This window comes from Zonotrichia albicollis, chromosome 3, assembly GCF_047830755.1.
Source record: "Zonotrichia albicollis isolate bZonAlb1 chromosome 3, bZonAlb1.hap1, whole genome shotgun sequence".
NCBI classification, from domain to species: Eukaryota; Metazoa; Chordata; class Aves; order Passeriformes; family Passerellidae; genus Zonotrichia; species Zonotrichia albicollis.
Window position 1 is genome coordinate 65,956,571 of NC_133821.1, and position 22,985 is coordinate 65,979,555.

The 22,985-nt window shown below is 40.2% G+C and overlaps 1 protein-coding gene across 4 annotated transcripts in view; it reads right to left on the reverse strand.

Annotated features, from left to right (window-relative positions):
* The window catches only part of SCAF8 (SR-related CTD associated factor 8), a 152,869-nt gene extending 134,393 nt beyond the window's left edge, over positions 1-18,476 (reverse strand). For 3 of the 4 annotated variants that reach the window (XM_014267796.3, XM_074537697.1, XM_005488120.4), the window contains exon 1: positions 18,341-18,476. In XM_014267796.3, coding sequence (XP_014123271.2) covers positions 18,341-18,370 — 30 coding nt within the window. In that variant the 5' untranslated portion in view covers positions 18,371-18,476. Of the gene's footprint in view, positions 1-17,713; positions 18,245-18,340 lie in introns of those variants that run through there. The other variant, XM_074537698.1, reaches the window with a different exon arrangement.
* Between the last annotated feature and the right edge of the window lie 4,509 nt (positions 18,477-22,985).

Consider the following 22,985-nt stretch of genomic DNA (forward strand, 5'->3'; position numbering starts at 1 on the left):
CTCGCTGCTCCTGCTGGCCACGCTATTCCTGTCACAGGCCAGGATGCCAGTGGCCTTCTTGGCCCCCCGGGCACACTGCTGGCTCATGTCCAGCTGTGGACCAGCATCCCCAGGTCCTTTTCCACCTGAGCACTGTCCAGCCACACCATCCCCAGCCTATAATGCTGCAGGGGGTTATTGTGGCCAAAATGCAGGACTCGGCACTTGGACTTATTAAACTTCATCCTGTTAAACTCTGCCCATCCACCCAACCATCCCAAGTCTCTCTGCAGAGCCCTCCTATCTTCCAACAGATCGACACTCCCAGCTTAGTGCCATCTGCAAATTTACTAATGAAAGACTCAATCCCCTCATCCATGCCAGCAATAAAAATACTGAACAGAACTGGCCCCAGCACCGACCCCTGAGGGACACCACTGGTGACAGGCTACCAGCTGGATTCAGCACCATTCACCATTACCCTCTGGGCTCAGCCATCCAGCCATTTGTTAACCCAGCAAAGAGTGCTCCTGTCCAAGCTGTGGGCTGCCCACTTTTCCAGGATGTGCTGTGAGAGACAGTGAGTTTTACAGCTCACTGTTCAGCTTCCAGTTGCTCACAGGTAATTACCAAAATGTAATCACTCATCTTGGCTACTGTTTGCCTGGATGTTGAGCAACTACAACTAAACTACTTCTGGGAACACTACAGCACCAGAAACTTTTTGTTTGTATAGTGTTTCTTAGTAGAGTCATTTTAGGTGTTCCTGGTCAGCATTCTCAAGCCTGAAATACTAATCAGTAAAAGCAATTTACAAGTACATGAGCAAATGTGAAATCAGCCTAGATTCAAGAAGCCAAGCTTGTCAATCTAAAAACAGTCCCAGATGGGATTGGCACAGGAGCTCCTTTACCTACAAAACACACAACTGTAAAAGGAGGGAGAACCACTGACTCACAGAGATACTCACAGGGACCACACCTGACCAGGCCATCAGCTCTGAAATAATCTGGGCCCAAATGGGGCAGTTCAAAGTATCAAGGAAGCCACCACACATGGCTGGGAAACAAACAAGAGTTGCACACAACTGACTCTGAGACATCGGCTGCGTGCAGTCAGATATCCTAGCACCACTTATCAGGAATATGCCAAAAGCCAACAGGACAACCTGGGTTGTTGCCGACATCCTGATACTTTATTCCAGGTAGCAAACAGGCAAATTTAGCATTAAGGACTGATAATTCAAGGGGGAAAGGTGGTGGTGGAAAGGTATCAATAAAAAGAGTAAAACAGTACTTCTGTAGAGAGAGACTTTTTGGACAATGGCTACATCTGTTACAGATTTTAACAGCCATTTAAAAAACACACAGATCCCAAATTTAGTACCTGCAAAAAACCAAGAAAAGAAATAAAAATTCTTCAAAAACTATTTTTCCTTAATTGTCTTTAAGAAACTTTTAATTTACTATAAAACATTGCATTCTGAAAAGTGCATCAATTGCACCTCACTGCTGAGGCTGCATTCAATCCCATTGTCTAAGTAATCAAAAAAGATATTAAATAATATCAATCCCAGTGCAGACACCTGCAGGACACCAGTTCATACTGGTCTCCATTTGGACACTGTAGCCATTAACTGCAACTCTTTGGATGCTGACATCCAGCCAGCTCCTTATCCATCAAACAGGCTATCCACCAAACCCATTTTCTCTTATGTCTAGGCTGACTAGAGAAGCAAGACTTGGTTGCTGCCTCTCTCGTGATGAAAACTTCAGTTTTTCATCCAGCATAGATGATTATTCTAAACATTTGGAATTTGAAGAATAAGGAATTAAAGACACATGCATTATTTTTAAAATCTGTGCTTATATCCTAGTTTAATTTTTCCTCTGCCATGTCCTAGAGATGTTTAGCTAAACCAGTTTGCTCTCTAAGACCAGTGTCTTAGTTTTCTAAGACACTCATGCTCATTTGCAGAAGGTAATTGCTTGCCTTCACATAAAAGACATCTTTAAATAAACCAGAAAAAAAAAGACAACATGGTTAAATAGTAAAGTCAAGAAAACTCTGAAATAAAATGATACACTTGAGAAAACCAGTAGTAATATTCAAAGGCATGGGGAAGAGTGGGAGGGACCATAAACTCTGGCTGGCAATGTATGTGCAAAAGATAGTGCAATCAAGTTTGAGAAACAAACAGGAGAAAGCATGAAAATCAGTGCTTTTCAGAAGAGGGAAGGAATTGTAAATCTACTAAAGTCCTTGTCCTGGACAACCAGCACTTACAGGAGATAAAGCACTCATAGGAGATAAAGCCCTACAGAAAAAGACACATACATACACCCTTTTTTTTTTTAATCTATACACTAAGGAAAAACTGATCCCACATCAGAATCATCCTGAAGTGTGTTTACAATACAGTAAATAACAAGCTCACAATGTGAAAAATAACAAAGTATTAGAACAGAACTCCAGAATGCAAGACTTGGTAGCTATGATTCATGAATTCTCATTTAAAGCAGTCTCAAACTTATAGCTCTGAAAGACAAGAAAAGCAACATGAATTTCTGACAGCAGTTCAAGGGGAGAATTAGGAAACAATGGATCAGTTAGGTTAAATATTAAAAAATAGCATAAATTACTTCAAAGAAATGTATTAGTGGGGACACAGATAATTCCATGCAGCTGTTGTAAGGAAAGGCAACATCTCAGTATATTGTTCTTCTCAGAAAGACTCCAGGAGCACAGTGAGAAATCACTGATATAAAACCAACTGGACCACCAAAGCACACTTACCAAAGATCTATCACGAAAGGCTCCCAAGAAACTAAGCTATTCTAAACAGGCCCTTGCATGACAAATGACCCAAACAATTACTCCTTAAATACAGCCAGCAAACAATCTGAACAAACAGTCACTTGGTGCAGGGTAAAGGGAAGTCCCAACAGAACCCAGGTGGGTTCTATATTCTGGCCAGGACAAAGTCAGACTGTGAAAAGTTGGAGAGGAACATTGGTGACACTACCAAGTAGTAAATGCACAGGAAGTAGTGGACACTGGCTTTGAAGCTTGAAGCTATCGCCATTCAGCAAAGAGATCTGCTGATCCATGAGAGATGGCATTGAAGATATCAAGTCAAGAGCAAACCAGAAAAATCTCAGTAGTAAATGCAGTAAATGGACATTTGGATCTACATTATTTAGGCAACAGTGAAAATGCAACAGGGCACTCTCAACTGTACAATCTTCGAAGCTGGGATGAAATCATCAGGGATAACTAAAACTGTGGAGAAGCTTTCAAGTGAAGAACAAAGGTTCCTCAGCTGGTGAACAGGATTACTAAGGAGATGCATATGTCAATACAACCTCAGCACTGAAGATCAATTGGGAAGGATCTTCCTCACCCAAGGAGCACACCACACGAGATGAGCAGGGAGTATGCAAGAGTCCAGTTGGTGGATGTGGTTCCAAAATGCCCAGTGTGGCTGTCCTCAGCCTGTAAGGGCAGCTCTGGCATGCCTCAGAGGGAACTGACTCAGAACCTAAACTGTCACCATGAGCTTGCTAAGTCTGTGCCCTGATACCATAATAAAACCCACCCACTCTTTTAAATAACTGTATAAATTACAGTCAACTATCTGTATGATAGTGTAAAATGTAGCTCTCTATTTAAAAGGTCTTATGCAAATGAAGTTCAAGCCTTATCACATCAAGCAGCTGCATTTTTTTCACAGTAGAAATACAATTCATTTCAGAGGGTCGAAAGTGAAACACTGTAATCTTCAAGTGCCAGGTAAAACCATAAGTTTCAGACATTTTGAAACAGACTAGTTCACATTTACAAGCTGGAAGAACAAAGAAAGGGAACAGACAGAAACCCATATGTAAACCTAAAAAATAACACTTTAAAGCTGAACTACCATATGATTATGAAAAAAAATCTTCCATTTACTAGCCACTTACTGCTTTTCTGGATATACATCAACCCATATGAAACCTTTGCTCAAAGCCAAAAACTGATCAGTATCTTTAAATGTCTGATTATTACTAAAAGATATTTGAATACCAACTAAAACAATTTTTTCTAGTTATCTTCCTAAGTTTCATGTTATAGATTTGCAGAGTGAAAGGATTTGCACCATTTCTCATATGAAAACCCAGTAAGTACAAACATTTACTGTTGAAATCTGAGGCATTGTTGTGGAAAGCACCACATTGTGTGGAGTCTCTTTTTAAAATATGTATTGAGAATTTCTCTCCAAACACTGAACATTTATCACCTGTTGATGATGTACATGCATAATAAAACCTAATTTAAAAACCACCCTACAAGTTGATGGATCAATTTATTTTTTTTGTTCATTTAGTAACTGATTTTACAGCAGAAAAGAGAATATATTGATCTCAATCAACCCAAAATTTATCTCCCATCCTACCATCTAGAGAGAAGAAACAGTCTCCTGATACTTGCCCAGAAAAGAGCACTGCTCCAGTGACCTATCTATCCACCCAAAAGTCACTGACACAAAGACTCTCCTAAGCAGTCACCACAATACAAACACCTCTGGGAGAATGCTGCTTCAGTAAAGGTGGAGTGACTTAAAATAAGTTGAAAGGTTAAACCCTGATCATAAAAAAAAAACAAAAACAAAAACCAAAACTGCAAATATACATTAAAATTTATACAAAGCTTTGTTTTGTACTGTCCGTTCTTGAACTATGACACGACTCAGAAAATTAAAGATGAAACATTTCCTGTCTAAATGTAGATGGCAGATGGCATTATCACACAAGGATAAGGAGGGAACAAAGACTAAAATTCTATAGAATGGGGAGGAGGGGAACAAGAGGGATGAGGCAAGAGTTACACAATCAGTGCCAAGTCACAAGGAGTCTGACTAGTAAGGGAAACACCATTTTCAAACTGTTAGCCCAGGTTTTGAAAAAACAAGTGTTAAATAATTAAGTTAGAAAGAGCATTAATGCATGATTCCTGTATGATCTTTTGGGATTAATTTTATTTTCCTCTGGGAGAAAAAGCATAGTCAAAGTTAAGAGAATACTTTCAAGCTGCTGTAAAAAATACCAGTGTTTTCTTCAAGATAGCACACTTAACAGTAGCATACATTTGATTTCAATGTCAATGAACATTTAATAATCACTTATACTAGGAACCTGTAGACAAGACTATTCTGCCTGCCTCAAGCATTCTAGATGACTGAACATGCTCAGCTCCAAATACACTGCCAACAATACAGGAAACTACAAAATAAAAATGAACATTAATCTTCTCAACCCATTTAAGCTAAAGAAAACACCAGATAAAATTTACAGTGTAGTTCTAGGGGGGAAGTTGTTTCACTGGTTTCCTGTATCATGACTCCATCCAACCATGTCCTACACACGCTGGCATTTTCATAATTAGGTGGGGGACAATCAATAAACCTTTGATAGAAATATGCATGTTTAATTAAATGCTTAATATAAATCACAGGAAAACCTTACAGGGAAGACCTCAATCTGAACGGCACCTCAGGGACAAAGTGAGTAGACAAAGATATTCATGCTACAAAACCTAATCTTGTCTCAATGAAAGCAATTCCTAGGGTCATGTTCTTGCAAAGTAAGATGACAGCCAAATGTCCACGTAAAGCACATAACAGCTTACTGCACAGACAGCATTAGAATTCTTAATATGATCAAAGTAATAGCGCTAAAAGTGGTTTCTAAGACTATCTCTTTCCTACAGAAATGCACATCTGTGTATCAGGACTGGGCCAGCAATTAAAGCCAGTTAATTATATTCACAATTCTGTATTTTCCTCTATCTGATAAAACAGTACAATTATTTGTACAGCAAAAAGTAATGATGGGAGAGCTAAGGCACTCCATACAAGGCAATATTCCAGTGTACATAAAGGTCAACAGCATTGTTAATACTCATTTTCCCCAATATAATTTAAAAAAAAACAAGTCTTCTTTCCAAATTTTGGGGAAAAAAAATACAGGCTTGCTCGAAGATCTAATGAGCTATAAAAAGTACATGTTGGGTTTGGGGGGAAATGCAAAAGATCAGGTTGATACTATAAATAAAGCAGTGAATTTCTGCTCTATATTTTTCTCTTTAATTCTGTTAAGAAAAGCAGTCTTCAGGAGAAGCCCTACTGAAAGTCAGGGAATTTATCAGCATATTTCAAATTTTTATCATTCATTATCACAAACAATATTTTTATCATTACAATCATAACTAAAGAAGTACTTAAAAGTGAAATCTACTGTAAATACCCATAAAAAGCAAACCCTCCTGCACACAGCTGTAGTTTTACAAGGCAGTACTACAGGCTACTAAGCTACAGCCTAAAGCTTCTCAAGTGAAGACCAGACGTCATGCACATGAGCTTACATCCCCCGAGGACGGACAGTTGCTTACACAGCAAGTTACTACACACATCCATGGAAGCAATGGCACACTGCACTTCTACAAAGCCCAGCACTTAATTCCAACATCTTTCAGTGCTCTGATTCAATAGGCAAAAGAGTCAGACAGCTGTTCCTGTACCAAAATTTTTAATAAAAAAGAGAAAGCAGTACTAATTTTATTAAAATTTAAAAAGCTTCATAAATAATATATCCCTTTTTTTATACCTCTGCCACATCCTATAAAGACAAGAAGAGCAGCTCGGAAATAATTTTTCATATAATTTTAAAAGGCTTGAAAGATGTGAACAACTCTAGTCTCATGAGATACAAAGGAACAGATATTCACAGAGACAAATCTCTGTAACACTGATACAGCAGCTAAGGGAATAAACATTTTGATGCTGATACACCAGGACTCAGCCCATCTCTTAAGTATGAGATAATGACCAGTGTGAGGGATATCAGTTACAAATCCCTCTACAGAAATATTTTTGAACTTTTCTCTGCCTGCCACCAGGATACAACATTAAAAAGACATCAAGTAATGACATGACACTAACCAGACATCACATATACTAACAAGTATCTGCAATTTCAATGCAGAAAACCCAAAATAAATACTTAGAAGTCAAGCCAAATACATACTATCTTCATAAATCGGTGTAATTTATTTCATATTTCAATAGCATTAAAATAAATAAAATCCAATTGGAAATACAGAAATAGTCACTGAATTGCTTACTAAATATTAATATCAACACACAGTAGAGAACAAGAAAAGAGTATTGTTATTTATTGCTAAGAAAAGAAGACACTTATCAACAAATTTCTATTAGGTTACATTTTATACACCTTCCTAAAATTAAATTTCTTGGAAAAGTTACTCAAAGTGCATGCCCTGATCTCACAGTGAGTAGAATTTTAACTTGATGCTGAGTAGGACCTACCTGTGAGAACTGTTATTTAAAACCTGTCAGCACTTTGTTACCCTCAGTGCTGAATATAAATGTTAAAATAGATACCATAGATGTGCATGCAGGATGACCAGAATGGCAGATACTCTTTTCAGCATACGGTATTTAAGTTTGGAAGAAAAAAAATAAATTCTATTCTTTCAGTTATCAACCAAGATGAATTGCCAAAATTCAACATTAAAAAAAGTGCAGAACAAGTGGGTTCCAGGACAACAGCAGCTCCCTTAAAACAACTGTTTTCATAAACAAAGCGCATGACACGTGGTTTTAATTAGGAAACATAAAAATAGTAGTGCATTTTCTTGATATCTAAGTGCATGTTCTTAAAAAAAGTTTTAAAGCAACCAACAACACTCAGGGCAAAAACAGCCTCTCCCTACACATCAGCTGCATTATACACTATTTATGTTTAAAGAGGGCATTTAAATATTCATGCCAACTACTACACAGGCAACTAAGTGAAGTAGGATGCAAAGGTAACACAGCAGTCCCTCAGCCCATCAGACACCAGCACATGAAGTCAGGCGTTACCACTGCTGCACTTGTCTAGTGCTTCTCCTACTTCTTATGTCTTAAGAAAACACAATTATGACTTTCAAGTTTACTGAACCTGAACAATTTCAGATGGAATGACAAAATTCCATTTTAGTTTTTACATTTCTGACCCATCAGCCCATTTACAATTTTCTTTAAACCCTCACCATTACTCCCTTCAAAGAAAGCTTCAAAGTACTCTTAGTACAGTCTGCTTTGTACAAATATGAACATAAAACTGGAATGTAAAGAAACTACCTGGATTTGGCTCCACTTTCCTGAACTCCACACAACTGCAAAACAGATGCTTACTTCAGATAGTCTCTAGAATATGCTCCACTTGCTCTTAGCCATTTTTAAGTCATCAAACACAATTCCCCTTTTTCTCTTCAGAGTAACTTGGGGTGTTTGCTGCATGGGAACAAAAAGCTTAGAAGACCAAAATGGACCAAATGAAATAGGTAGGTGAGAGTGAGCACTTCACCAATGCCTGAACTCCCAATCACAGAAAGGCAGGATTGACAAAAAATCCAGGTAAGAGTATCACACAAGAAAACAAGGAAAATAACAGAAGCATTTCACTTCAAGCAATTTTCTCATCTTTCCTGCTGATGCCAAATTTTGCCCCAAACAGGCAGAGTGACTGCCTAATCAGACTCAGCTTAAGTCAATTAAGCAGGAGGTATTTTTATTAGCGACGCGTCGGAGAAATCACAAAATGGATTTCTGAGTTCACATAGCAAAAGCAAGCCTTATATACAATTTTGGGTATAGGATTACATCAGATCAGATACATAATCATGCATATTCATATGGGGCGTGGTGTAGGCGGAGCGTGGGCGGAGCGTAGGTGGAGACATCTCTTTTGGGGAATTTTCAGGTGGTCGTTCCTGTTGCCTTCATCATAGACGGGGTCTTTCCAATGAGTCTTCCTCTTTAAACTTTTGAACTCTTTTCCTAATTTGGTCAATTCCCGGTGTATTTGGCTTAGATCCCGTGGCTTGGCAAAACCCTTAGGGTCGTTTTGACATTGCTGGCTCTAAACCTGCTTAGCTTATTAGTTTCTCCTATACCTATCTCTTCCCCTGTCATGATGCTCTACCTTTTATCTAATTTATTGCTCTGTTTTCCTAGTGCTGTGCTTTCTCCGTGTGTTCTAGTGCTAGGCCCTTCTTTACATGCTTCTCATTCCATGTTTTAACCCATTACTTCTGGAAGGCTATCTGCTTTAGGGCTTCACTGCCATATGGCTAATTTCCATCACTAACATTTTATCATTATTATATAGCTAATTCTAGATCAAGAGGAAAATGGATCAGCTTCTGTCACAATGCCAGTCTTCACAGATATCCAGATGTGAGCTTGGGGGCTGCTCACACTGGAGAAGTACCCTCTGTCCTTGTTCTAATGCACTAGTTTGGTAAAGTATGGCACAATGCAGTTAAAAGCCTCAGAGAAACCTAACTACAATCATACCTCTACAATTCTGAGATATGAAATATAGGAACAGATCTTAAACATTTTGAAAATCAGACTCGCACATTTTCTCTGCCAACTGTTTCAAGAACTCATGACAAAATCTGTCTTGTTGTGTTGATTTCAAAATATCTCCTTGGATATAGTTTAAAACCCCTGCATTCACAATGAAAGTTAATTATTCAAAATTTTTTTTTTAAATGTAATCCAGTTTGTACTGGATTGGATTTCCCCAACCAATACACTTGCCATATAAATGGTCTTCATTTCCTGTTAAGTGCTTAAGTGCTCCACTTCACTCTTGTGAAAATTAAGCAGCAAGTGGTTACTACTACACATCTGGTAACAAGTTCTGAAGATCAACATGTTATCTGAAGCTATTAATTTTCATACGAACCAGCTGTGGTTTTTAATACATATGGGAGATTTGGTATTCTGAAAGACTCTGATTAGATTTGATTTGATTTGGTCAGGTCTTTCCACTAGTTTCCAACAACCTGGTTAATATATTCTAAGCTCTTATCCTATGAAAAAGCCAAAAAACCCTTTATAAGTATGATTATTTCTCTTTTTAAAACTGCAGTCACATCACTAGCAAAATATTAGAATTGTATTTTTATCTATCATACTGATTTCTAAATTATGCACTGAGAGCTCTATAAAGTCCTGCTACAAGGCCAACATTTTTAAACCAAGAGTTTTATAGTGAGAGCAATTTACAGTATTTTGCACTTTACAGAAAATACAAACTATAGAATAATAGGGGTGGAAAGCAAAGAATGCACATAATTAATTCTACTTAGGTTTTTGAAAGTAACTAATAAATACTGAAGATGGAGAACAAAAAAACAGTATGGAAACCTTTACCACTCAACTCTAAACTAATTATTTGGAAACACTGAGCTCTAGACTGAACTACTCAAGATGATGGATCTTCTAAATTACCTTTCCCAAAAATGCATGCTATTTCAATAATAAATTTCAATTCAAATACATAAGACAGCTATTCACCTTCCTGCATAAAGGCAGTGCACCTTGTTCAGCTGTTATAATTTTTTATAAAGCACTATTTGCTTCAATCTTTCAAAACAAATGTTATAAACAGTATCTTATAATAAAGAAGCTCAAGGCTACAAAATAGATGGCTTCAACCTCTCAGGTGTTGCTACCCTCCACTCTTTTTTTACTGCTCAGTCACCATCCACCCAAACCACCATTCCTTGCTCCTGGATCTTAGCTCTGCCACCCTTCTTTGGGGCACATCTTTTGTGCCTTCATTTTAAATGGGAACCAGAACACTCTCTGCCAACCCTCAAAACTATCCACAGCAGACACATCAACAAAGGTGCCAAGCCTCATTTTTCCACACATGTAGTTGAGTAAATTAAACACATGCATTATATTTCTGAATGTTAAAGCATCAGCCACCCACTCATATAACCAGGGACAGGAGAAAAAAACAACCTCATACAATCAAAGACAGTACCCAGTAAAACAAGCTAAGTTATGTGGCAAACTCTGGCAAAAAGAAGTGGAAGCTAAGTAAGTTGTTTATATCCATAGTAATCACCTTTGTACAAATGCCAGCTCACTTCCCAAAAGCCTAACAGCAGAAACAGCAGGTTATTACAAGAAATATGCACTTCTAGTAGGGGTAAATCTGATAGAGAGAGGGTCACGGTGACAATGCACTCATTTCTTCTTATTTCCTCCAAATGTTAACATTTTAAAATCTACTTATAAAAATGTCTCCTTTTGATCAGTACATATGGCAAGAACAGGTAAAATAAGTACTAGTACAGCAGTAACTGGACATTGTGTTTTTGCCTCAAAGAACAAGTACCCTAAAGTGAAGAAGCAACTCCTGAATAAGGTTAATAAAATTACCTACCCAACCACTGCTGTGTCAGTGCTCCTGAGAAATACTGCAGAAGGTTGCCCCAAAGAATTGAAAAAATGGAAGAACAGAAATACATGCACAACTTACAAAAAGTTCCAAACAGGAACAAGGACTAATATTGTTTGAACTTTTTTCAGAAGTTGTTTTTGTTTTTGAAATTTCAAAGCCAAGGTCAGTGAACTCTGGCTACACAGATGAACAGCCAATTATGCACCTCTGTCCTGGGCCTCACAATGGAATTACACCAGTGAGCCATGAATGTGGGCTATAACCAAGGCGGAAGGAGCCACCCAGGATGAATTTCTTTGGTGGCTGTCCAGGGGTAAAATGATGAATTAATTTTACAGACAAGAGAATAGAAGACCTCCTCCTAAGTGAAAAAACATGGGAGTAACTTAAGTACCTTAAAGTTTTTTTTAACCTGCCTTACCAAAAAGTTCTATTCTGAATGGCTTTTTTCCCGTAAGAAAGCCATCTGGATTACCAGACTCCACTTCTACAACTGCCATAGGAAAACACACTGTTGGTCATAGAATGGTTTGGGTTGGAAGAGAATTTAAAGGTCATCCAGTTCCAACCTCCCTGCTATGGGCACGGACACTTTCCACTAGCCCAAGTTGCTTCAAGTCCCATCCAACCTAGCCTGTAACACTTCCAAGGATGGGGCACAGCTCAAATAGTGGCATATTCAAACAAGACTTGTTAAGATAATTTTAAGTACTCTGTCAAAGACTGTAGCCCCAGGTATAATCTTGGTAAGCAGATGACAATCAAAGGATCTGAAGCTGTAAGAGTTCAGAAGGGCATTTGTTTTAAACTGCAAAATGGCACACTGCTCTCTAAATGAGTAGCAAGTAGGATCAGTACTTGTAACTATCCAGTTACAACTCCAGAGAGTTTGCAGAATCTGGAGATCTACACAACTGCTCCAGGCTCACAAAGATCTGATCTAGATCACGGTTTAAGAACAAATTTAAAATCTATGTATCTAAGACTGAAAACCTATCAATGTCTGTCCTATACTGTTTCACTAAAGAAATTAGGTTCTTGAGCAAGACATGCATCAAAATAAAACCAAACCCTAACATTTTGGGCCTTTAACACACACTTGCATGAGCATGTCTTTACAAGGCCAGAAGTCAAGGTTCTGTGGCTAATGAAAATCAAAGGTCGGATCAGTCTTTGAAAGTGTGATATTAAAACTGTAAATATTTATTCAGCACCATGGAGACATTTAACCAGGTGAACATCAATTTAATATTTACTGTATCTTGAAGAGAAAAGAACTTTCTCTACACTCTTAAAAAAATCGTTGAGAGCCAGCAAAGTTCAATTATTGCTGGGAAACAATAGAGTAAAATACTTACATTTCACTGACACTGCTCCTAATGCTCCTGACAGTAAACAGGAAACTAACAAATTCTTGTTAGTTTGCAACATATTTTGTTGCATCTTAAGGGAATTCGTGTAAATATCCATGCTTTTTTTTTTTTTTTTTGAGAAACACTACAGGATTACACAGCCAACTAAAATGGAAGACATTTTTCACACCCACCCCAGAGGTTAAGAATGAAACACAGAAACAACTTTTCATCTGCAGATGCACGTATCACTTTTTCTTCTGACAAAAGACAAAAGTAAACCAGAAGTTCACACCTCAATTTGTTACAATAAAATTTACAAGTATCAGACTATAAATGAGGCAGCAGATAAACAAAAAAGAAGAAAGTTTTAAACTTATCACAGCTGCAGAGTCCTTTGAACAGCAGAGGATATGAAAGAAGGCAGTACTCTAAAATATAGTGACAGACAAAACAGATAGAGGTTATGCCATTGTCACAGCAGCTAGGAAAAAACCCTGTAGATGTTTCAGGTGCTTCAGCCAACATGAAACATGCAGCAGAATCCAAGAAAAATATCTTGACAGGTAGTAGCTCATGTGTCTTCTCACTGTTTCTCAATATAACTGCTAGTATCTACTTTTCTAATCAAAGCCCTGCTCATTTTATAGAGAATCCCTTTTTTCCCCACTTTCCCCAGCTATTCAGCATCAATCTCTATTTAGCATCTCCATGAGGCATACCATTTAGCATTTTTTAGCATCAACTGGCATTCTTTCATGAAAAACCCGCCTCGTTGACTTAGAATACGCCATTTAAATAAGGTAGTCTGAAATAGAATATTTAGTTTAGCCTTCTGTATTTTTATGCACCCATACTCCAATGTTCAGTATTTAAAATGTGGGTCATTTCCAAGATCACGTTTCTGAAATTGTAGGCCACTGAAATGTTCCTCACTGACTCTCAAAATACACCTTCCAAAGAATTGTCATGATAAAGCTGGACAACATAAAATGAAGCGCAAATGAAGTATAGAGACAACAGCATTACCAGTAAATGATCAGTGTTTGCCACGTCTCCAGCTCTGAGCAATTTCAGAATGACAAGTGAACCCAAAAGCAGCAATAGCCACTTTATGCATCATCTTACTTGACTATCAAAAGTATAATGCACACCAAAAGCTCAGTGTATTTTATGACGACTTATGCAAAGAGAATAATTTTAATTGTCAATAACGGCTCAACACCAACCTAGCAATGCTGCAGAAGTTTTAAGTACGACTCTCACACCCTAGAAAAGGCACAGCAACCCACACCACTCTTTAAACAAACCGTAATCACTACCTTAACCTTACTGCACTTTATGTGCATCCCACTTTAAGATGGCAGATATTCCAGGTCTCCATGATGACACTTCAGTTTTCTATTCAATTCCCTTGTATGAAGGTATCAGCACCCAACTGTACAGACAAGAGAATCTGAGCTTTTCATACAAGCGAACAAGGCGTTTGTGAAAGGAATCAGAAGACACATGACTTTCTTGTTCCTGAGTTTCAAGGGACCAGCTCTGCCTTATTCTATGTTATTGTCCTTTTCTCGATTGCCTCTCCAATGTCATAATATACTGCATTCCCTGACAAATACAAATACAGCTGAAATCTGTGGCACTGGACGATAACAACTATTGTGCATTGGATTCAACAATGGAAATTCTAAATCTAGATATGCTATCTAATTTTCCTGAGTAGGTTTTACCACTACTGACCTTCTAAATGGCTGTAAATCAAGGATGCAAGTACCAGTCTCAGCTACTCAAAATGAAAAGAATATTCAATGATTTGACTAAAGCATGCATAGCTTATGCAGGAGCTATTTTTGCTTTTTTTTTAAAGAGAATGCAAAACCAAAACCATCAGTAAACATCATGAACAGCAAGACTTGATGAAGCTCATACATGATGAGATGTGTGCCTGTATGTGAGTAAAGATATTGACAAACTTTAAATTATTAGAAATGCTATGTTTAATTGAACCAGATCAGTGAACTACTACTGCAATTTTAAAAGAAATAAATATCTAAGTTGAATTTGCTCTGTCTTTTCAAGATTCCTATTATTTAATTCTTACAGATGCAGTTAGTATGGCTAAACAAAGCACAACGTCAAATATTCAGTTTGTGTTGCACTTAAAAATGAATTTGTGATCTCCATTCCCCCTAAAATAAATTACAATCCTGTGACTATTTGACTGTAAAACTATTTATATTCATTCTACATGTTAACATGTAATAATGTTTTATTTTAAAATAATAAATTTTAAAATAGTTACATGTGTTTTAGAATTAAAACATCTATTGCTCTTCTTTTTCCACACAGTCTTCACATCACAAAGTGAAAAATAATTTGGCTTGCGACTGCAAAAACGACAAGTATAGCAAGAAAACTCTGTGGAGTATAGCACTCAAAATGAACTTTAAGACCAGTACCTGAAAGCAACATGACAATGGCCACCTAGAGTTGATGATGACAGCAGGACTTTAACACTGAACAAATGTAACAAATACTGAATTTTAATTATATACTTCTGCAATTAAATCACTGTCATCTAAGCACTTTAACTGTGATGATACACATGCTTGCCTCTACTCCATTTCAATTCCTCTTTAACAAAATACGTGTTATAGAACATATAGAGAATTTTAAATACTTGACTCATTTTCTTCTGTCAGGACCTGTTCTTGAATATGATTTTGTGCTTTTCTGAAAAATCTCAGGGCCTAAACTGAGGCCTGGAGGAAAGTGGCTCTGCAGTGGTAAGCCTTCGTGGTGCCAACTGTAGCAAATGATAAACTCTGTGGTACAAAACATTGCCAATTACCTCAACACTACACTAAGTCAGTCATATATTATTCCAATTTCCAGTTGCCAAGCAGTTTTAATCAAATAATAAAATGTCAACCATTACATGAAAACAATACTGAGCAAGTTTTATTTAGGAGCTTGACTATTTCTCAGCTTTAAATTTACCTTTCCCAAGACTTGAAATGTTAGGGCTAATTTTCTATGTACCACTAGGTACAGCACAGACAGTACTACCAGACATTGAACAGTTTTCCACAATAGCCACCATTATTTCCAGTAGTTACTGTTCAAATAAACTTGGAATTCTTCTTTCTAATCAAATTAATGACAAGCCCATTCTAAGCACTTCAATCCTGACTGCCACATAGTATAGTCACAATACTTCTATTGCTCAGCTCACATACAATTCTGGAGTTAGCTGTACTCCCTAGATGGATACCTGCCTTTATTTTAGCTTCACTGAGAATCCAAACACAACTCCTTCCTTTAAAAATACCAAACAAAAAGAATCAACCTGCAAACTTGAGTGTTTAAATGTACTGAAATGCTCCTTCTAAAGTGTCATCTGGTTTTCACCAGTAAGTTACATAAACTGTTGTAAAATCATTAACTAAATGCAAACTGCATAAGAAAAAGTATGGTAAAAGTTTTTATACCATTTACTCTGTCCCATCTGCTGCTAAATTTAATTTACATCTATTTTAAGCCAAAAAACTCTAAAACAGGACTCAGATGTCAGTTCTAGAGTTTAACGTGACCTTAGAACATAATATAAACAAAGAACAGGATTTTACAAGTAATATTTACAACCAATATTTTGTAAATGAATCAAAACTATTTAAGAACAGCAATAAATAGACTCATACACTTTAGCTAATTCACATATTTAGTGATCATTTCACAGTTCTAAATTGCAAAGTGTGTACAGGCAAATTCAACCAGAGAAAATGACAGAAAGTTAAATTAAAGTTCAGTTCTGCACTGGGTACAGAGGTGTTAAGAGTGGTTAGCAATGACACATGGGATTCTTTACCTGTAGCAAGTCTGGTACCATTTACTTCCAGGATCAGGGTTTGTTTAGTCATGGCATCTTTAAAACCTTCCCATCATTGTAGCCCAGCATTCAAATACAGAGGTAAAATCAGACATACTATCTATTTATACCATAGCAGATAAGTTGGTTAAAAGGACACTGTCAGTTCTACATTTTCTTTTCCAAGGACCTACTGTCTACCATTTTTAAGCATTTAGAAAATCTAAGGCATAATCTAAAGCACTCCTCTTCAGCACAGCTGCCACCTTAAGTCTCACACTTATTTTTACAGTACTTATACCCAAGAGCTCAGCAGGTCAGTAAGAAGCTATTTTTCAACATGAGGAGGAAGACTTCTGCTCCTACTGATAGGTATATAGCAGGAAAATGTTCTGAACAACTTATGTTCTTCTGGTTTTGTGACCAGATTCTTCCTTTTCCCTGCATAACAATATAGCACATGTGCCAATCAAGTAATAACACAGGAATAAAATTTTATAGTGTTTATTTTTTTCTAGTGGCCACAATGTGCTTATTATTCTACTTAAGAATTCAAATTGCATAAAGTGCAACATCTGGAACTGCACATCTAGGTTAGAGCTGTACAAGTGTTACTGGAGAGTACCTGCTCATTTCAGAAGTCTATCTTACTGCGCTCGTAGAAACAACTACATGGTTGCCACACTGTTCCACCACAGGTCAAATGAAACAGCATTACTTAAAACTATTCAAACTGTACTACATCCCTGCTGGGACTAGTGAGAGAGCAACTGGGAGCTTCAGTATGCGAGCAGTCTCTAGAAGTATACATTGTAACGAATTGACGATACTATCTAAGGTCAACATAAGCTAAAAACTACTTTGTAAAATGTAGGACTTGGTAAGAAAAATACGTATTTGTTTTTCTTGCTCGTACATTAACTTCAAAATACAAATGATACTTTCATAATGACAGAAACAAAGAGTTGCCACAAGAACCATCTTGCAATAAAATAAACATTGGCTCTCAGCACAAAAGAGAAGCCAGGTGCAATATGAACACCTCAGCCTATATGTATGTATGTATGTGTTCTTGGGTTCCATAGCCTGCTCTCTGCACAGTGCTTCAGTGCAGGATCTGAGCTCTGCGCAGCATGTAGGGAATGTCTGCTTCCATCCTGACCACTGCGAATATACGACTCTTAAACACGGAGACAAACCTCCAATGCCTTTGTATTCCTTTTCCCAGATTTAAAGCTCAGCTGCACGAGGTGTTAAAAGTGCGCGCTGGCGAGGTTCGGACACACACGCGAGGAGGAAGAGGGTGGCAGGAGAGACGAGGGAAGGCGTGGAAGGGCACAGTCCCCGTGCCCGGCGAGCCTGGTCCCCCCCGCCGCCCAGCGCAGCCTCCTCGGCCGCTGGCTGAAGTTGGCCGGGCATCACCCGCCCCAGCGCAGGCCAGGCGCAGGGAAGAGACCTCCTTCTCCTCCTCTTCCTCGGTCTCCTCACGCGTCCTCCTCTTCCTCCAGCCCGCCGCCAGATCTATTCTTCCCCTTCAGCCGCCCCCAGCTTCACGGCGGAAGAAGCTGGGGGGGAGGGGGATGTCTCCATTACCCTCTCCACCCTCCCGCTTCCCAGGGACGGCGACAACGGCCCTTTCCCGCCTGACGCGGGGGGGAGCCCCGGGCCGGCCTGCCGGGAGCGCTCCCGCACCCCTGGACCCCCGGAGCTCCCCCAGATCCCGCAGCTTCCCCACTGCGAGGAGGGGGCAGGGAAGGCGCCAGGCCCGGAGCCCCGCCCGCTCCCCGGCCCCGAGGAGGGGAGGCTGCCGGCAGGGGGTTACACACCTCGCTGTTAAAGGCTTTCACAGCCTCCATGTCGCGGCGGAGGCGGGAGCCGGGCGGCTTCTCTCCGCTGATGGCAGCCGGGCCGCGCCGGGCCGGGCGGGGGCAAGTCTCGGTCCGTGCGTGCGTGCGCTCCTCGCTCAGGGGCCGCCCGGCCTCCTCTCCATGGCGGGTGGCGCAGGGGGCGGGCGCGGGGGGACGCGGGCCCCGCTCGTTTCCGTCTCCTCCTCGCCCCGCTTCCCGCCCGGCGGCGCCGGCGTTCCCTTCCCTCTCTCCTTCCCTCCCTCCCGCGCTCGGCTCCGGGCGGCCGCGCCGGCAGGAGATGGAGGAACAACGCGCGGCGGCTGCGGCGCGGGCGCCAATATGGCGGACACGCGGGGGCTCCTCGCAGTGCAGCGCCGGAGCGGCGCAGGCGGCTACAGCGCCCCCTGGCGGGCAGCGCCTGCAGCGCCGCGCCGCACGGGCGCTGCTGGGATGGCGCCGCGTCCGCCCCGCCCGCTCTCCTCCCTCTGCTCCGCCTCCCGGAGCGGGCGGCGAGGAAAGTGTTACGGGAGCGAGGTGTTAAATGCCGCTCGTTTCGTCACCGGGGGCCAGATCCCGGAGTTCCTGAGGCGCCCTTTTCACCGTTTCCAGATCCCCGGAACCGTTCGCCTCCTCACGCCCGGGCCGCTGAGCCTCCCTCTCTCCGCAGCAAGGCCCGCCGGCGAAACTGGGAACGGCATGCAGGCTTGAAAAAAGGCAGCGGGAAAAAGAATCAGCGAGGCGTAGGAGGGCAAAACAATTCTTAATTCGATAAGCCCACTGGCAGTCAGTAATATTTTTCAAGAGGAATGGCGAAAACCTAGGCAATCGTAATGCAAATCAGTCCCAAGCCTCAGTGCACTTACTGCAACAATTCCACACCAAAAAGTCTCCAAACCCACAACCAGGCGTTAAGGCATTTCTGTTTGACTACCCAGGGCATCTTGTCAGGTTAAGTTTCGGATAGGGCTCACTTCCCCATGTCCCCAGCACCATGCCAGACCGGCAGAGCACCTGCCTCTCCCTGAAGCACAAACACTTTCCTTAGCTGAGAAATCCCAGCAGGAGCAGCTCTGTCAAACAGGAGGACTTACTTCCAGGGCATAGATTTTTGTTCATGACTCACCTTTGCCAGGAAGAGCCTCAAGGGTCTCAGAAGCACTGAAGATGAAAACTTAGATTTGTCTTTTGTTGCTGCTTTTCCCTGCTTGGTTATGTCCTTTCAACTCTACTGACGCAGTAGAGATATGACAGTTCCCATCTGAATTGCATTCCATCATTTCCAGTCACAGCTCTAGGTAAGGCTCTGGATGTGCCTTGATGGTCTCAAAAGTGCCCCTCAGACTGCAGCCACAAAGACTTCATGGACAGTGAAAATCCCTCTTCAGGCCTGAGTCAGGGACTTCACACTCAGGTGGGCTTGATTCAACAAACAAGGTAACATAAATTAACATAAACCCAACACTGGAGGGAGACCTGGAATCCTACAGCTCCATTCTTACAGGAACAAGAGAAATTACTAAGTCTTTTTACAAAAGGAATTGGAAGTTCCTCCCATCTTACCCCCCAACAGTCTTACTTAAGAAAAAAAGCCCATCTCTAGCAACCACCCTTATTGCAGTGCAGGCCACCATGAGGGTCAGGAAACAAGAGCAAATACCCCGCTAGGATGAGAGGACTGTGTCTGTTCGGACACAAACAGCCCAGATGGCCATGGAGTAGGAAGGACACCCAATGCCTGCAAAGTAAAATGTCTGACTAAGGCTCAATGGCCAAGTGTTTGATTGATTTTAAACAACTGAATAAAATTCTTTGCAGACCTCCTACACAGCAGGAGGTCAAGAGGTAGTTTTCATTTAAAGCAGGGGAGTTTCTGACACAACCCAAGAAAAATGTTTTGGTTGTGAAGATGGCCAAGCCGTGGGGTAGGTGTTCCAGACAGGCTGTGCAGTCTCTAGCCCTTTATGAAGTTCCTTGGGATAAGGACCTTAGTAGGCTGCTCAGAGGTTACAGCCTGACCCTGCTTTGAGCCAGAGACTGGACTGGACAGGCTCCCCGGGTCCCTTCTAATCTGAGTGGCACTGATACTCTACCAACTACAGCGTTCAGTGCTGCCTTCTGACAGCCCCTCTTCACAGGTGATTCAGGAGAAGTACACTTGGTTGACCAGGAGGGACAAGGCCTCTGTTTCTCTTTCAGGTTTTGTTTTGTTTGGGGCTTTTTTAATTTATTTGGGGGTTTGGTTGCTTTTCTGGGTTTTGGGGTTTTTTGGGGTTTTTTTTTTGTTGTTTTTTTTTTTTTTTTCTTGTGGGAGTTAAGAGTAAATAAAATATGAAGAGACCACTCTATTCAAATCATTGTGAAGGCTTTACAGGGTACTCACTGTACTACAAGAGTAACTGCTGTAACTATTTATCTTGTACTCCTCTGGAAAGCTTACTGAAGTACTGCAGTTACAAACAGTCCTCCAGGATCTGCTAATTTCCCTTTTTGGTGAAATTGAAGCAAGCCTAGTTTTCCCTAGCAAAATGGATGGAATTCCACACTGCAGAAACTTTTTAAACAAGGTTTTGAAATTGGTTTCAAAGTGATCACAAACTCCCACTCAGTTGCTTTTCAGGAATATATTTTCCAGAAGCATAGAAGTTATTCCAATAAAGGAAAAGCCAAAGAAGGAGGGGTAGGATTTTCACTCAGAGATACATGCACAAAGCCTTGACCTCAAAAGCAGAGCCTGAATTTGAAACTAAGTGGTTCCCCCCCACACACATTTTGAGCTTGCTTTCTGTAGGTCTGTAATAAACATTTAAACAACTATTTTTACCATTTAAAATATTGAGGTAGCAAAACCTTTTAACAGCCCTTTTTAATTCCAGCAGTAGAAAGGAGAAGAGCAGCACATTACATCCCTGATCTCAAAAGGAGCCAGCTGTCATCCAAGAATGAGAAATAGGCTACAGAATGAATACTGTAAAAAACATCTCCGATTATATTTACGTGGTCTAATTAAGAAAACATACAAATCATGTAACATTGAAACAGTGTTAGTGCGGAAACACTAACTTATTTTGGGGCAAGGTGGCCTTGCCCCGCAAGGCTCTCTAGTTCAGTGACTCAGTATCACTCCTGACATACCAAAGCCAGCAGAGTTCTCATTGTGCTGCACAGCAGAGTAAGTTCCAGCTTCCTGCACAGCACAAGCTTTCTGCAGTTCCAGTGCTCTGCACAACTGATCAAACTCATACCAGAAACATTAGCTCTGCAGGTGAAATCCCACTTGCTTCCCAACATCTCAATGAATTATAAGTGGGATTTGCAATGATGGGGCACACTTCCTGTGTGGGTACAAACACCTAGGTTTGCAATTCTGATGGAAAAGCAGGACTGAATACATCTTTAGTCTCCTGTTATTTCCCTCCTTCCCCCATAAGAGAAGGTAAAATAGGTATGCTTGCTTTTTTTTCTATTTCAGACATGTCCAAATAGAGTCTCAATAGGTCAAACAAGTGTCATGCTGGCAAATGCCCTTAAAAAAGCTGTCATCCAAGTAAGCAGTTCCCTGTTTCTTCTCAGGAAAACCACATGGAAGTGTCTGGAGGGAGAACTGGTGTTCCAGTTGACAGAGAACAGAGAAAAATAGATCTGTTATTAGTAACTTAGCTTCAGGTGAGAGAATATCACTCTGTTTTCCTCGTACTAGCTCCACAATTTTTTTTTGAATGCACAGCTACAAGTCATCCTCCATGCACCATGTCTACTTATTTTTCCTCTGCCTGTTTCTACTTAACTTTTCAGTGCATTTTCAAAGATTATCTTACATTTTTTACTGAAATTGAACTCATTTCTCCCCTCTGTCCTTCTTCACTAACTCTATCTCATCTTTCTCTTTCATTTGCATTTTTAGTCCTCTTAACCTCTATAACCATTTTAAAAGTTTAAACTGTAAGAAAAAAAGTATGGAAATAAATCTTATGTTGAACTTTTCCTAAGTTTGTTACAGGCATATGTTCACATAAGGAGCTCCTTTTCAAATTTTAAAAATTTCAGAGGCAGAAACAGAACTTTTGAATCATTTGTAACCACATGTTACTCATGATAGCCTGACAGTTTGGAGCTCCAGTTAGTTTACTATGCAGTTCCTTCTTGTCAAGCTTGACTGACTCTTGTACTTATGCAATGGTGGTGTCAGACTCTCTCAGCACAACAGCACAGAAACAACCTCAAAACAACTTTATTGAAAAAAGCATTTGGAGCTCTAATTTACAGGCCAGCTACTTCTCCTGGAGGCACACTCTATAAATCTCTGTTGATGTCAAAGCAAACTGCTTTAATCAGGAAAGGAGAACAATATCTTGGAAATTACCTTCAAGTAACATTTCTCGGACTTGCCCATAGGAGGTTTGGATAACCTGATGCTAAAACATGCTGGCAGTACAAGTCACACCAACCGTGGCATTTCTAATAAGCTTAGCCAGAAAGCATTTACTAATGTTTTCTTATTCTGTGTGGGGTTCTAATCCTGAAGCTTGAACTCTGGCATCCTGTTTATTGATTGTAGTGTACAATTACAAGGTAGAACAACCATTGTTTCCTACAGCTGCATAGTTACATTTTGTTCTGCTCCTAA